At 33.2% G+C, this 12606-nt stretch overlaps 2 protein-coding genes across 3 annotated transcripts; one reads left to right on the top strand and one right to left on the bottom strand.

Annotated features, from left to right (window-relative positions):
* Positions 1-4981, bottom strand: LOC126750607 (coiled-coil domain-containing protein 39-like). Of its 2 annotated transcripts, XM_050460258.1 has the most exons (6): positions 4818-4971; positions 4459-4619; positions 4215-4392; positions 725-925; positions 501-673; positions 1-444 (listed from the first exon to the last, which is right to left on the bottom strand). In XM_050460258.1, exons 2-6 carry the CDS (start codon positions 4516-4518, stop codon positions 127-129), a joined length of 930 nt encoding a protein of 309 aa, XP_050316215.1. In that variant the 5' UTR covers positions 4519-4619; positions 4818-4971; the 3' UTR covers positions 1-126. The 2 variants fall into 2 exon arrangements, with proteins under 2 accessions (XP_050316215.1, XP_050316216.1); XM_050460259.1 differs by having other exon boundaries at positions 1-426; positions 4459-4981.
* Positions 4982-4988: 7 nt separating this feature from the next.
* On the top strand, positions 4989-12549 carry LOC126750606 (tRNA N6-adenosine threonylcarbamoyltransferase). The gene is made up of 5 exons (XM_050460257.1): positions 4989-5309; positions 6953-7094; positions 7729-8007; positions 8056-8214; positions 12226-12549. Exons 1-5 carry the CDS (start codon positions 5115-5117, stop codon positions 12456-12458), a joined length of 1008 nt encoding a protein of 335 aa, XP_050316214.1. The 5' UTR covers positions 4989-5114; the 3' UTR covers positions 12459-12549.
* Positions 12550-12606: the final 57 nt, after the last annotated feature.

The raw sequence follows: 12606 nt of genomic DNA, 5'->3' as shown, positions 1-12606 counted from the left end.
TTTTACTAAAAAACATAAATTTATTAAAACAAACTTAAATAAAAATGAATTCCTTTTAGACCATCAATAATTGATCTACTAAGAAACGAGATTATTAACAATGAGCTTCAAATTACTTTGTTTCCGCTAAGATTCGGCAAAATCAAATTCCTTATCTTTTAGTAACTCGATCTGATCCTCATCAATCCTAATAAAATCCTTATTATCAGCATGAATTACTGCATCAACCTCCTCAAAATCAAAATCAGGACCGTCACACATTATCGACACATTTTCTTGCTTTTCATCCGCGAATCTAGTATTGTACAAGTCTTTAAACTGAACATCATCGTGATCATCAGCCGGTTTATTATTAGTTTCCATATAATTCACAGTAAATGGGCGCGTATTTTGAAAACGCACTGTTTGGACGTCTTGTTGTCTATTCTGGTGTTCAAGTTGTTCCTAAAACATCTATCTAAAGTTCTATAAAATTAGTATTAACGTAAAAACATGTTTACAATCTCTTTTTTTAACTCCTCAACTTGTTTTCTCAGCTCCTTATTCTTTTGCTGAGCTTGAAAAAATTCACCGTTCCGATCAAAAATTTGACGTTGCAAGTGCCCTTTGATTTCAGCCAAACTGGATTCTCTGGTGTTTTTTTCTCGTTGAATATGCTGCTGACGTTCACGTTCTAGAAAGGGATTTGTGCAACTTTCGTTTTAAGTTTCAATTATCTAATTACCAATTTTTTCACATTCTTGCTCGGTCTGTTTAAGAGTGGCATTGAGCTGTTTAGATTCCGCTAAATAAAGGACTTTCAGTTGATTTATGCTCTCTTCTTCTTCCTTTTTCTTGTGCTCCTTTTGTACTGTTGATCTTATTGTTAAATTATCAAAATTCTCATTAAGCTCATGCAATTCCCTTTTTAAGATTACTAGTTCACCTAAAATATCAACTTTTTTGTTTGCAAATAGTTGATTTGTATAATACATGACTTTAATTATCAAAAATATAAATCACTCCCAATCATGCTGAGAAATAATTACAGAAACGTTCATGCTTAGCATATGATAATATAGGGGTTCCAGAAATGTGAAAAAGAAGAAATTAAGCAAATTTTTGTAGCATTCTTAGTCTCTTGCACAAAAGAATTAATACCTACATCAAATACTAAGAAAATGAATAGATCGTGAATACATATAGTGTCATATAAATAGAATATTTACCGAAACAAATCTGATGATGACCCAAGGCCTTTACCAACAGAGGCCGTAGTGAGACTATTGAGAAGCTACAGGTAATCAGGAACTGAGCTGATCCTAGGATTTGATATACAAATGCACATAATCACGTTTCGGAGAGAACCAACATGAACTCCAGAAGTGAGTCACTATTTCGATTTATAATGGCAAAAAATTGTAAACAAAGATAATATTCCCACTTTTGTAATAAGACAAAGCGATGAGCTTATAGATTTAACTGTATATGTACTATTTACATAAATAATTCTATTAAAAACTGGTATGTATCCATGGAGGAGAATTGCTTGGACCATAAATACATACGGGTATTGACCAAGAAATAATCATTTATCGAAATCCAAAAAAAAACCGATTGGGGTAACTCGAAGTAGAACTCGTTTGCGAGCTAGTACGGGTTAGTGTAAAGATAAGTGACACAAACAAACTAAATGAATACGTGGAGAAACTGACTGACACAATCATTAAGTGCTACTAAAATAACAGTCCAGAAATCAAAAGGGTTGCATCCAGAAGAACCGTGTGGTAGAGCGAAGACTTGAAAAAATGAGGAGGACTATTAGAAAAGTATTTAACAAAGCCAAATACAATGGAAGATGGGAAACCTACAGGACATCTCTAACTGACTACAATAAGAGGCTAAGGCAGGCAAAAAGAGACTTTTGAAAGAAGTAATTGGAAAGCGTTCCAGACTGTGCTAAACTCCAAAACGCTTTTCCCAAGAAGCAAAGTTGCACGATTAACTAACTCCCTACGCAATGGCGATGGTGAGTATACAACCACAGGAAATTAAAAACTGACCGAAGTTTTTCGAGTACATTTTCCTGGGTGCGTTATAAAAGAGAACATAATTGGCAGTCAGGACAGTACATTTCGACGTCAATATAAAGCACTAGCTGGTAAGCTGCCAAAGAAGTTGTGACATATGAGAAGATCAAATGGGCCATCAACGCATTTGAGCCCTACAAATCTGCTGGCCAAGATGGAATCATTCCAGTAATGATGCAAGAAGGGTTAGAAGTATTAATAAATAAACTGACTGAGATATTAAGTACCAGTTTAGCTTATGGATATATGAGCCGTTCAGCGGAAAAGTGGTCTAACTCCCTTAAAGTAGAAATTTAGAAAATTGATATTTTTCATCTGGATGAATTCAAAAATCACAGTAACATATTCTTTACTTTTTTGTACATATTTATAATAACCCTGTACTAAAATTTCATATGGTAAACATTTTTACTGATTGCGTCCATTAATTACATTTTTGCCGCCCAATGTCATTCTTCCAGTAAGTTTTTTTCAAAAACATAGCGGAAAAGTGGTATAACTTGGAGAGTTATATCACTTTTCCTCGTAAAAGTTAACCAAATTTCACAAAACTGATGAACCAAAGAAAAATAATAGCTGTAGTATGTTTACTATGATATCTATTCCTGATAAAAGTGTTCAAAAAATATAGAGCTTGAAAAGCAAAATATTACTACTACTTATCTTACATACTAAACTTACAGTAAGGAGAGTAAGAACAAGTTATTAAACAAATTAATCTTCATCAGAATCGGATACTGGACCACTGTCAACAGCATCTTCTTTTGTCGGTAAGGAAGAACTGATGCTGAATCGGGGGAATCCACTGAAGAAGTTCTATCATATCTTGTTTCTTAGCTACAGTAACTAATCTACACACTACGTACCATAACACTAAAAAAAACCTGACTAAACAAGAAAAAGCGAGTTTAATAGGACCTGGCGCGACATCGGAACAGCGTGGTGCCTTGACTTATACCACTATTCCAGCGAACGAATCCATTATGTTGAGAGGAATAACGTTAGGAAGCTCTTATCTTAGCTAAGTTAAAATTTTGACTTATACCAGTTTTCGACTGAATATATTAGACCAGTAGAAACATAATTAATGGTATAACTCAAAAATTAAAAAATACTGACATATACCACTTTTCCTCTGAGCGGCTCATATCCCTTTGAGATGTAAGCCGGTACGGGTTGCTTTTATACCCAAGCCTGGAAAAACTGACTATTCTCAAACCAAATCTTTCAGACCGGCAAGTCTTTTGTCTTTTCTTCTGAAGACACTAGAAAAACTGTTCGACAGACACATTAGGGACGAAGCATTGGTTGAAAACCATCTGCTGCAAGACCAATGTGGTGAAACCGCAGGCAAATCTACAGAGACGGCGCTGCATAGGCTCACTAATTATGGTAGAGAAGACTATGGAAATCAGAGTTGTTAATAGCTGCCTTCCTTGCATCTTTCTGCATGCTCAGGAGCAGGACAGTAATATGCAAACTGCTGAATGAAACTCTGGACGCCTCTGTAACTCAGGGATGTCTACAGGGAGGTGTTCTGTCGCCTATCCTATGGTACATGATGATAAACGGGCTGCTATTAAAACTAAGGCACAAAAGTTTTAGAACTTTAGGATATGCAGATGATTTGGTGATACTAATCCAAGGAATGTTATAACGGTGAGAGAAAGAATGCAAACTGCTCCGAATATCGTGAAAAACTAGACTGAGAGGGAAGGTCTTAACATCAGTCCCCTTAAATCCGCCATTATTCCATTTACCAAAAGATGAAAGATTGAGGACCTTGGGCCACTATTCTTGCATGATAAAGCAATTCCTATGTTGGGAGAGATAAAATATCTGGGGATTATCTTGGACTCCAAATTAAGCTGATCCAACATCTCGACAAAGTAACCAAGCCATCGGAATCTATTTTATTGACGACCAAACGCATGCATGGGCAAACCTGAGGATTACAGGCCAAAATTCCACACTGGATCTATACCAGAGTAGTAGTGCCCACTATAACTTATGCTGCATTGTTTTTTTATTCTAAATTTAGTAGGAAATCCGAGATTTTTTTTTTAGTAGAAATGCTTGGAGAATTTCTATATTTCCTGATATGTATCTACGGTTTAAACTCTTAATCTAATAAAAGTCTCTTACTTCGTAACTTGTTGGTTTTCTCAGCCAATTCCTGATACGCTAAATCCTGATTCTTGTCTAAAATCCGTTCTACTGAACGCATTCTGTTTTCTTCTTGCTTTTCCAATTCGACCTGTTCCTTTAGGAGGTCTACGTATTCATTTTTTAAAATTTCCTGATAGGCTTGACGACGAGTTTTCTGTTTTAATTTAATAATTTACAATAACCGGCACTCCAATATAATTTTATCTAATATTTTACTTACTTCGATGCCACTTTCTATAAGTTTTATATGTTTGTCAATATTTTCGTCGTTACACATCATTTTCGAATGTATAAGTTGATCATTACTGAATTGAACTAATGAGTAACAGAAAGGGGGCCATTTTAATTACTGCGGCCATCTTGCTTATTTGTCATAGCCCCCTAAAGAAATAAGAAAAGAAAGCTTTGGATGGTATGTTAATATAAAAATTTTTAAATATGAATGTGCAGCATTTAACAATGTTATTAACTATCCGGCGTATAATTCCTATCAAAAAGACCCCAAATACATGAAAAAAAGTATCACAATTTAACACATCACGTGACATTAAACACGAAAATAGTTTTACACTACTGTACCGTTTGTAGACACAACATTTTTAAATTATTTTGTAACACATTAAAATCCATTTAACACTTATATTATTGAAGTTTTCTGTAGTCGAACATAAACCTCACGTATATCAATTGAAAAACTTGATAAAAATCAGTCTATCTTCACAGACTTGGCAATTTTCTAACACTAACCTGCCAGTATTGACATTTTCAGCAACTGTCAACAAAACTATTTTTGACATTTAAGCCCAGCAAACGTAAATAAACAGAACCTAACCTAAAACTTTTTTTCGTACAGAAAAAGCCGAATTCAAACATAAAATGGTCGTAGCACTGGGTTTCGAAGGTAGTGCAAACAAAATAGGCGTAGGAATAATAAAGGATGGGGTGGTTCTGGCGAATCCTAGAAAAACATACATTACACCCCCCGGGGAAGGGTTTATGCCCAAAGAGACTGCCCAGCACCATCGTGAAAAGGTCTTGGGAGTCTTACAAGATGCTTTAGTAGAAGCTCAGGTAAAAAACAATGTGTTCATTATATTACGAAATATGTTTTAAATAGTATTCCAGCCTATGGACTTATTGAGTCTTTTTTTTAATTCTTCCAGATAGGTATTTCAAGTAAATGTTTAATTTATTCTAGGCTTTTATAGTCATCAACTATGATTTCTGAGAAGTATATTTTTGATGTTATTATAGACTTTTAGGACCGTTTCTTTTAATTTTAGAGATATTTGAAATAAATTGAAGATTTATTTGCTTTTGGAGTCATAATCTTTCATGCCTTAAAAATTGTAAATAATAATTCATTTTATTTAAGGCCTTAACAAAATATTGTGTTTTATTCCAGGAATCTAAATATTTTTTCTTACTGACAAAATGAAAATCCATAGTTACTATGGGGGTCAATTTAGTTTTGTGATTTTTACATTTTTGGATAAACTTCTACTTTGTATTTATTTTATTTATTTATTTATTTGTTACAAGTATCAAAAGCTACAAGACCACTTACAGATACTAACATAGAACATATCATAAGGAATAGTACCCTGCTATGGTAAAAGGATGTACTCGCAAAAATATAGTTTTGAGAAAAACACATTTTAACTTAAAAGTTGTGTATTTTTTTTCTTGTAATCCAAAACGGTTCAAATTTTTACAGAAGATTTAATATTATACTACATTAGAGGTAAGTATCTAATTTTTATTAAATTATTACTAGTTTTTGAAAAAAGTATATTAAAATATATAGATCGCTAAAGCTCTTAAATATTTATCTGCACCAGTTGGCAGTGTTGCAAGTGAGCAAATGTTTTCAGAAGCTGGAACCGTAAATTCGGCAAAAAGGAATCGGCTGAATCCAGAGACAACCAAGACACTAATATTTTTACATGATAAGAAAGAAAGAAAGAAAGAAAGAAAATGTGCTATATTACGTAAGACAACAAAATCTTGTGTACAAGCATCCTAAAAACTAAAAAATTCCAAATTCACTTTAAATTTCAAACAAACATAACTTCTAAAACACTTTACCATAAAATTTACACACATTACCAAAATTAATCATAACAAAACAAATTGAGAAAAAAAAGCATCTTTTTGATAAATTTCATTAAAAAATAAGTAAAGCTGTCAATAAAACAGAATTTAGAAGAAGTAAATTACATTATTTAACAGGAAGCAAAACTAAAACACTAAAATGATGTCAGAGCACAGGTTAAAAGGTATCATTAAAAAAATCGTCAAGGCTATAATATGCCCTGGATAATAAAAGTGATTTTAATTCCTTTTTGAATCTTGATAACTTGATGAGTTTGATAACTTGCCTAAACTCCCTAAAGTCTAAACTACATTATTCATATTAAATGCCTCTATTTTATATTATATCTACCATAATTTCTTAAGATTAAGTTGTTTGAATTATACTTTAAATTTAAAAATAAAAAAATAAAATGTTTTAAACTGCTATGGTTGTTTTTTTACACATCGGCCGATATAGCCGATATGTTTATATCTATCGGCCGATACCGATAATCGGCTCTCGGCCGATATATCGGTATCGGTCGATCACTAATATTCTGCTCTTTAATTTTTATATTTCTTTCCAAAAAATGCCCTAAGATATCTGATTCTGGAACTTTTTTTTTTATAAAATTTAGATAAAACCTTCAGAAATAGATGTAATCTGTTACACAAAAGGTCCAGGAATTGGGGCTCCATTAGCCACAGTTGCTGTAGTGGCAAGGACTGTGGCCCAACTATGGAATAAACCGATTCTAGGAGTAAACCATTGTATTGGACGTATCCTTTTTAAAATTGTTAATTTTTCAATTAACATAATTGTATTTTAAAAACAAGTATATATTTTAGAAAAAGAAATTGACAATTTGATTTTACATAAGGACTCAAAACATCAGTGCATCTAGCTTAGGCCTTGAAAATTGTAGAATATTCAACATTTTATAACTCTTAAATTTTTAATATAAATAATATGTTATTAATTCTGTTCCTAAACATAATTTACATCTTTTTTACTGAAATAAGTTATTAGGTAACTTTTGCTATTATAATATATATTAATAATCTGGTATTTTGGCTGTGAATTTCTGGTGTCTGTGAAACTAGAATTACATTTAATTTGGTTGTTAAGGATTTTATGCATTAATTTACATTCCTCAAAAAACACAGTTTTTCTAGGATAAAAACTTCTAAATCATTGAACAATGTCTCTGAATGGGTAGTTCTATTATAGCTAATCATTAATTCAAGCACCTTATTTGGTTATTATCACTTGAACATTACTAAATTTTGTTTTACAATGTACCTCATATAATTAAAAGTACTTTTAACTATATTAATTTAGTCTGAAATAATATCTATTCACTGTAATCTTTTAAATTTTTAATAATTAAACTCCTTGACTAATATTTGCTAGATATTGAAATGGGTAGACTAATTACTGGAGCCAATAATCCCACAGTATTATACGTTAGTGGAGGTAACACACAAATTATAGCTTATGCCAGAAAACGCTATAGAATATTCGGCGAAACTATTGATATAGCTGTGGGCAATTGCTTGGATAGGTTTGCCCGGGTACTAATGATTCCAAATGATCCCAGTCCTGGCTATAATATTGAGCAACTAGCTAAAAAAGGTAGTAAATATGTACCTTTACCATATGTCGTTAAAGGAATGGATGTCAGTTTTTCAGGTAGGTTAATGTAAAATGTTAAAATGAAGTCTTAGTGAATATATTTAGGGATCTTAAGTTACCTGGAAGAAAGAACAGAGGGTTTACTAAAACAAGATTACACTAAAGAAGACCTGTGTTTTTCATTACAAGAAACTATCTTTGCCATGTTGGTGGAAACAACTGAAAGGGCACTGGCACATTGTGGCTCATCTGAGGTCTTGATAGGTAAGTTAATTAATAGACAATTAAAAGTATCAAGGGGGCTAAAAAAATTGTATTAATGCATTCCATTGAGAAAGTATACATCAAGTTTCTCTAAATGATTTTCCTCAGACCTCAAGAAAGTTGCTAGAGATAAAAAAGCTGTATTTGCTATATGTTACTGATAGAGAGACATTTGCCTTGTCTTAGAGAGCTAAATGTAAACATCTCTCATACCTTTGTTATAATAATAATTATATTAGCCATAGTTTGCCCAATTCTTTTAATTATGGAGACGAATCTACTTTCTCTGGTCAAGACATAGTAAACTGGTTTAAGAAGTATTTTTAAACTATTTAGACTAAGAGTTACCAATGCTTCTGCTGGTGTTAATTTTCATGTTACTGTTGTTTATAAAAATACAGTTCAATTCCCCAATAAACTTGCCATAGGGCCTGATGGTATCCCTAATTATTTCATAAGAAAATGTGTTACAATGTACTATTAAAAGTACATTGTAACACATTTATGCATACTTTTTAATAGCTCTCTATGGAGTTCTAGTTTTTCATCACTCGAAAAACAAAGTATTATTGTCCTAATATTTAAAAATGGCCAAAAGGACAAAATGTAAAATTATAGATATGCAGGGTGTTACTTAAAGGTATGTTATAATTTAAAAGGGACATTCCTGGACCGATTTTAAGACAAAAAGTTCATATAAACATGAGTCCTAAAATGCGTAGTTTTTAAGATACAGGGTGTTAAAGTATGTACATACATTAAATATATATTAATTATATACAGGTTCCTTCCAAATCGTTTGATCCCTTCTATGTGCTCCACAGGTTTTGTCCTTGATATATAATTAATGGCTGTAATAATACGCCGCTAGCAGAAATACACGCCATGGTTGTAATATTTTCTTTATCAGATCCTTCTATGAACTTTTTGGCCCAATGCTGCAAGTCCTTTTATTCCACCTGGATCCATATCAAACCCTATTACATCCAAGTTAAATATGTGTGCAGGCTTGTCTTGCAAACCAAGTTGTTGGATTGTTTCACCCAGGCGATCATAGAAGGAATATATTACAAAAGGGTCGCTGGTAGCTGTTCTCCTACACTTTTCTAGTTGTTCCATTTTCTTCTGGCTCAGTAGATTTCTTTTACAGAACGAACGAAACCAATCGTCACCAGGTTTGCCTTCCTTAAATGTGGTTTTTATAGCATTTTTATTAAGATATGTTTGCACAACTAACTGAATTTCTTGTTTGGATAAGGCGAATCCCCATTTAGCCATAATTTTAATTTTTTCTGTCAAATCTCTTTATTGTTCATCGGATAGCGCTTGTTTTCGGCCACGTTTTGAAACATTTTTTTCGTGAATAGCCCGAATTAATTTTGATTATTCAATGCGAAATTTTTTTGCTGCCGTTCGAATAGACAACTTTACTAAGGTAAGCGCCTGTTTCAGATCGTCGTCTGTATAGGGTTTTGCCTTTGAAACGTAATTCCTAGGCATTCTGGCTTGCTCTTTGTGTAGGTATACCTAAAATTGTTATACAGGTTAACGTCTTATTTTTACCCCATGACTTGTCTCATATTTACCCAAACAGTCGTCTCAAAATTACCCCAGCAAAAAAACACGTACATACTCAATTACTTTTAGCAACAGGCTACCCGGCTTGTTCCCACAGCGTCGCGACACGTCAGTCTTCACATTGCGATCTTAACCGAGCGCGCCCGTTGTAGGCGCTCAACAAAAGTTTGCGCGCCGATTTTAAAAGTTTTTGTCATGAAAATTGCATTATATTACGGTAGATTAAATAATTCATGTATAAATTAATATTATCGTTTCAATGAATGTGTCTTTAGGTTTTAGAATATTTAGATTTTATTACGTCCTTTTTTCGTCTCATTAAAATAATTTTTAGTGGCAAAAAATTGACTGTCTTATCTCTCCAAAATCTTCGGTGTCTCATTTTTACACCACTTGACCCTAATTCTATTTCTTAGTTCTTCTAAGGTCACAATTGGTGTCTGATAAACCAATGTTTTTAGGTGTCCCCACAAAAAAAAAATCTAGGCTATTTAAGTCAGGTGATCTAGGTGGCCATAACTGTGGTCCTCCACGGCCTATCCATTTATTTCGGTAGACTCTTGTTAAATGCTCACGAGCCAATATGCTAAAGTGGGCCGGAACACCATTATGCATAAACCAAAGTTGTTGCCGTAACTGAAGAGGAACATCTTCGAGAAGCAAAGGCAAATGGTTTTGGAGAAATTACAATAAATCTGTCAATCGTTAAGGCGTCCTGGTAAAAAAGATGGTCCAACTAAATGATCGGATACGATACGGATCCAAACGTTTATTGAAAATTGTTCCTGAAAATGTGTCTCTGTAATCGCATGAGGGTTTTCTTGATCCAGTAATGATTGTTATCGAAATTGATTATTGCATTTCTGGAGAAATTAGTTTCGTCCGTAAACAAGATGTTCGCACCAAATTGAGGATTTTGTGTTACTTTTTGGAGATACCATCTACAAAATTGCGTACGCGGTTCATAATCTCTAAGAAGCAATGCCTGAACTCTTTGTATGTGAAAAGGATATAACAAAGAATCCCTTAAAATTTCCCATACCGTCTTAGATACCGTAGCAGATGTTCAATACCATACCAATTTTTCGTGTACTTGTGGTCGGATCTTGTTCGACTGCACGTAGGACACCCTCTTCAACTGCCGGTGTTCTAACTGTACGGGGCCTTCCCTCGGCAGAATTAGCCTTAAAACTCCCAGATTCAGTCATGCATTTGCGTCATTTCCAAATTAGAATAAAAATATAAAAAATTATAAAAATGGCGCTGTAATTCTTCTGCCGGTGAATGTTTGTGTATTTAGACATTAGCATTGCCTTACGAAGGTACAAATAAAGCGATAACCATTTTAAACACGCCTTTTTAGTTGTATTTACGCATTTCAATATTTTACTTTTAAAATATACCCCCTTCACCCCCAAACCAAAATCCTAAGGGATTAAAACTTAAGAACTACGGGTCAAATCAATCTATTAGGTTCATATTACACCTGTGCAAAGTGGCTTGCTTGTATCACAAAGTGCGCTTTTTTCTTGTTATTTGGCTTGTGCCGCTAGCACTATTCGTTACAATATTAAATTTCTCAACGTATATCATGCAGATATTTTATCCGACATTTATAGTTAAAGTTGCAAAACTGTGCATCTAGTGTAAACCAAAAATAAACGTTTATTTAACCCTAGTGCCTTGTTTGGGCTGCAAAGGTTTTTCATCTGATTATCTGCATGGTTTTTGTCATATAAGATCTATTGCAACAATTTTTCTTTAAGCAAATAGATACCAAGATACCGCCTTTTCTAAAGCATTTGTTTAGGTCATTCATAAAGCTTTGTTTGAGAAATTGTTGTCTGTGGTTTTTTATACTGTATTGTTGAAACTTCATTCGCAAATTGAATCGAACTATACAAAAAATAACCACCTATTAAATATCAGTAAAAGACCTGGGCATCACTTTTAATGAAATGTTGCCTATAATGGGTCATATTAATAGTGTTGCCCTGAGGGCTTCCAAATTGGTGAGTTTTGTTATTAGACATTTTAATTATCTCTTAGTTGATATTGTGCTTATAGGTCTCATTTCGCCATCGTTTACTATACAATTTTATTGAAAATCATATGGCTGATGCCAGTTTGGTGTAATAATTCCTTCCTTTCATTTAAGTTGTATAACATTTAATATTCCATACCAGGAGTTTAGAGATTATACCATTTTCTTTCCAATAGATAGATTATGCCACTTTCAATGTTCCTTTACATAGAACATTCTATAGAATTTATAGCTCTATTGATTTTTATATAAGTTTTCTAAATAAGCACCCCGATAATGACTTTTTATAATGTTACTATCAATTAGATTTAAAAAAAAACCCTTCTTTCTGATACATTTTTAACTGTACAAGCAACATAGACCTCACAACAAGTTTCTTAATATTTCAGTTGGTGGAGTCGGTTGTAACTTACGTCTACAAGAAATGATGGCGGAAATGTGCAAAGAAAGAGGGGCTAAATTGTTTGCCACCGACGAAAGGTTTTGTATTGATAATGGTGTGATGATTGCACACGCCGGTTGGGAATGGTTTAAGTCTGGTGGAAGGATGAGCTGGACGGATTCGTTTGTGACGCAAAGGTTTAGGACTGACGATATGGAGACTACTTGGAGACATGATTAAAGGCCTTAGGTTTTACCTCCTACAGCAATGTAAATATTGAATTATTAATTGTATTGGGAATTAATAAACTATTTTTATTATTATCTTAGTACATTGAATGGCGTTTCAATGCTTTAAGATTATTATATTGGATGAAATTTGTGAGTAT

The sequence above is a fragment of the Anthonomus grandis genome, chromosome 2, assembly GCF_022605725.1.
Source record: "Anthonomus grandis grandis chromosome 2, icAntGran1.3, whole genome shotgun sequence".
Classification (NCBI taxonomy): Eukaryota; Metazoa; Arthropoda; class Insecta; order Coleoptera; family Curculionidae; genus Anthonomus; species Anthonomus grandis.
The sequence above is the reverse complement of the archived record's forward strand: the minus strand, read 5'-3'. Positions and strand labels throughout refer to the sequence as shown.

Coding starts and splice junctions, on each gene's coding strand:
- LOC126750606 (XM_050460257.1), top strand. CDS start 5,115: ATGGTCGTAGCACTGGGTTTCGAAGGTAGTGCAAACAAAATAGGCGTA. Junction 7,095..7,728: donor AGTAAACCATTGTATTGGAC/GTATCCTTTTTA, acceptor AATATTTGCTAG/ATATTGAAATGGGTAGACTA. Junction 8,215..12,225: donor CTCATCTGAGGTCTTGATAG/GTAAGTTAATTA, acceptor TTAATATTTCAG/TTGGTGGAGTCGGTTGTAAC.
- LOC126750607 (XM_050460258.1), bottom strand. CDS start 4,518: ATGATGTGTAACGACGAAAATATTGACAAACATATAAAACTTATAGAA. Junction 674..724: donor GCAAGAATGTGAAAAAATTG/GTAATTAGATAA, acceptor ATCCCTTTCTAG/AACGTGAACGTCAGCAGCAT. Junction 445..500: donor AGGAGTTAAAAAAAGAGATT/GTAAACATGTTT, acceptor TAGATGTTTTAG/GAACAACTTGAACACCAGAA.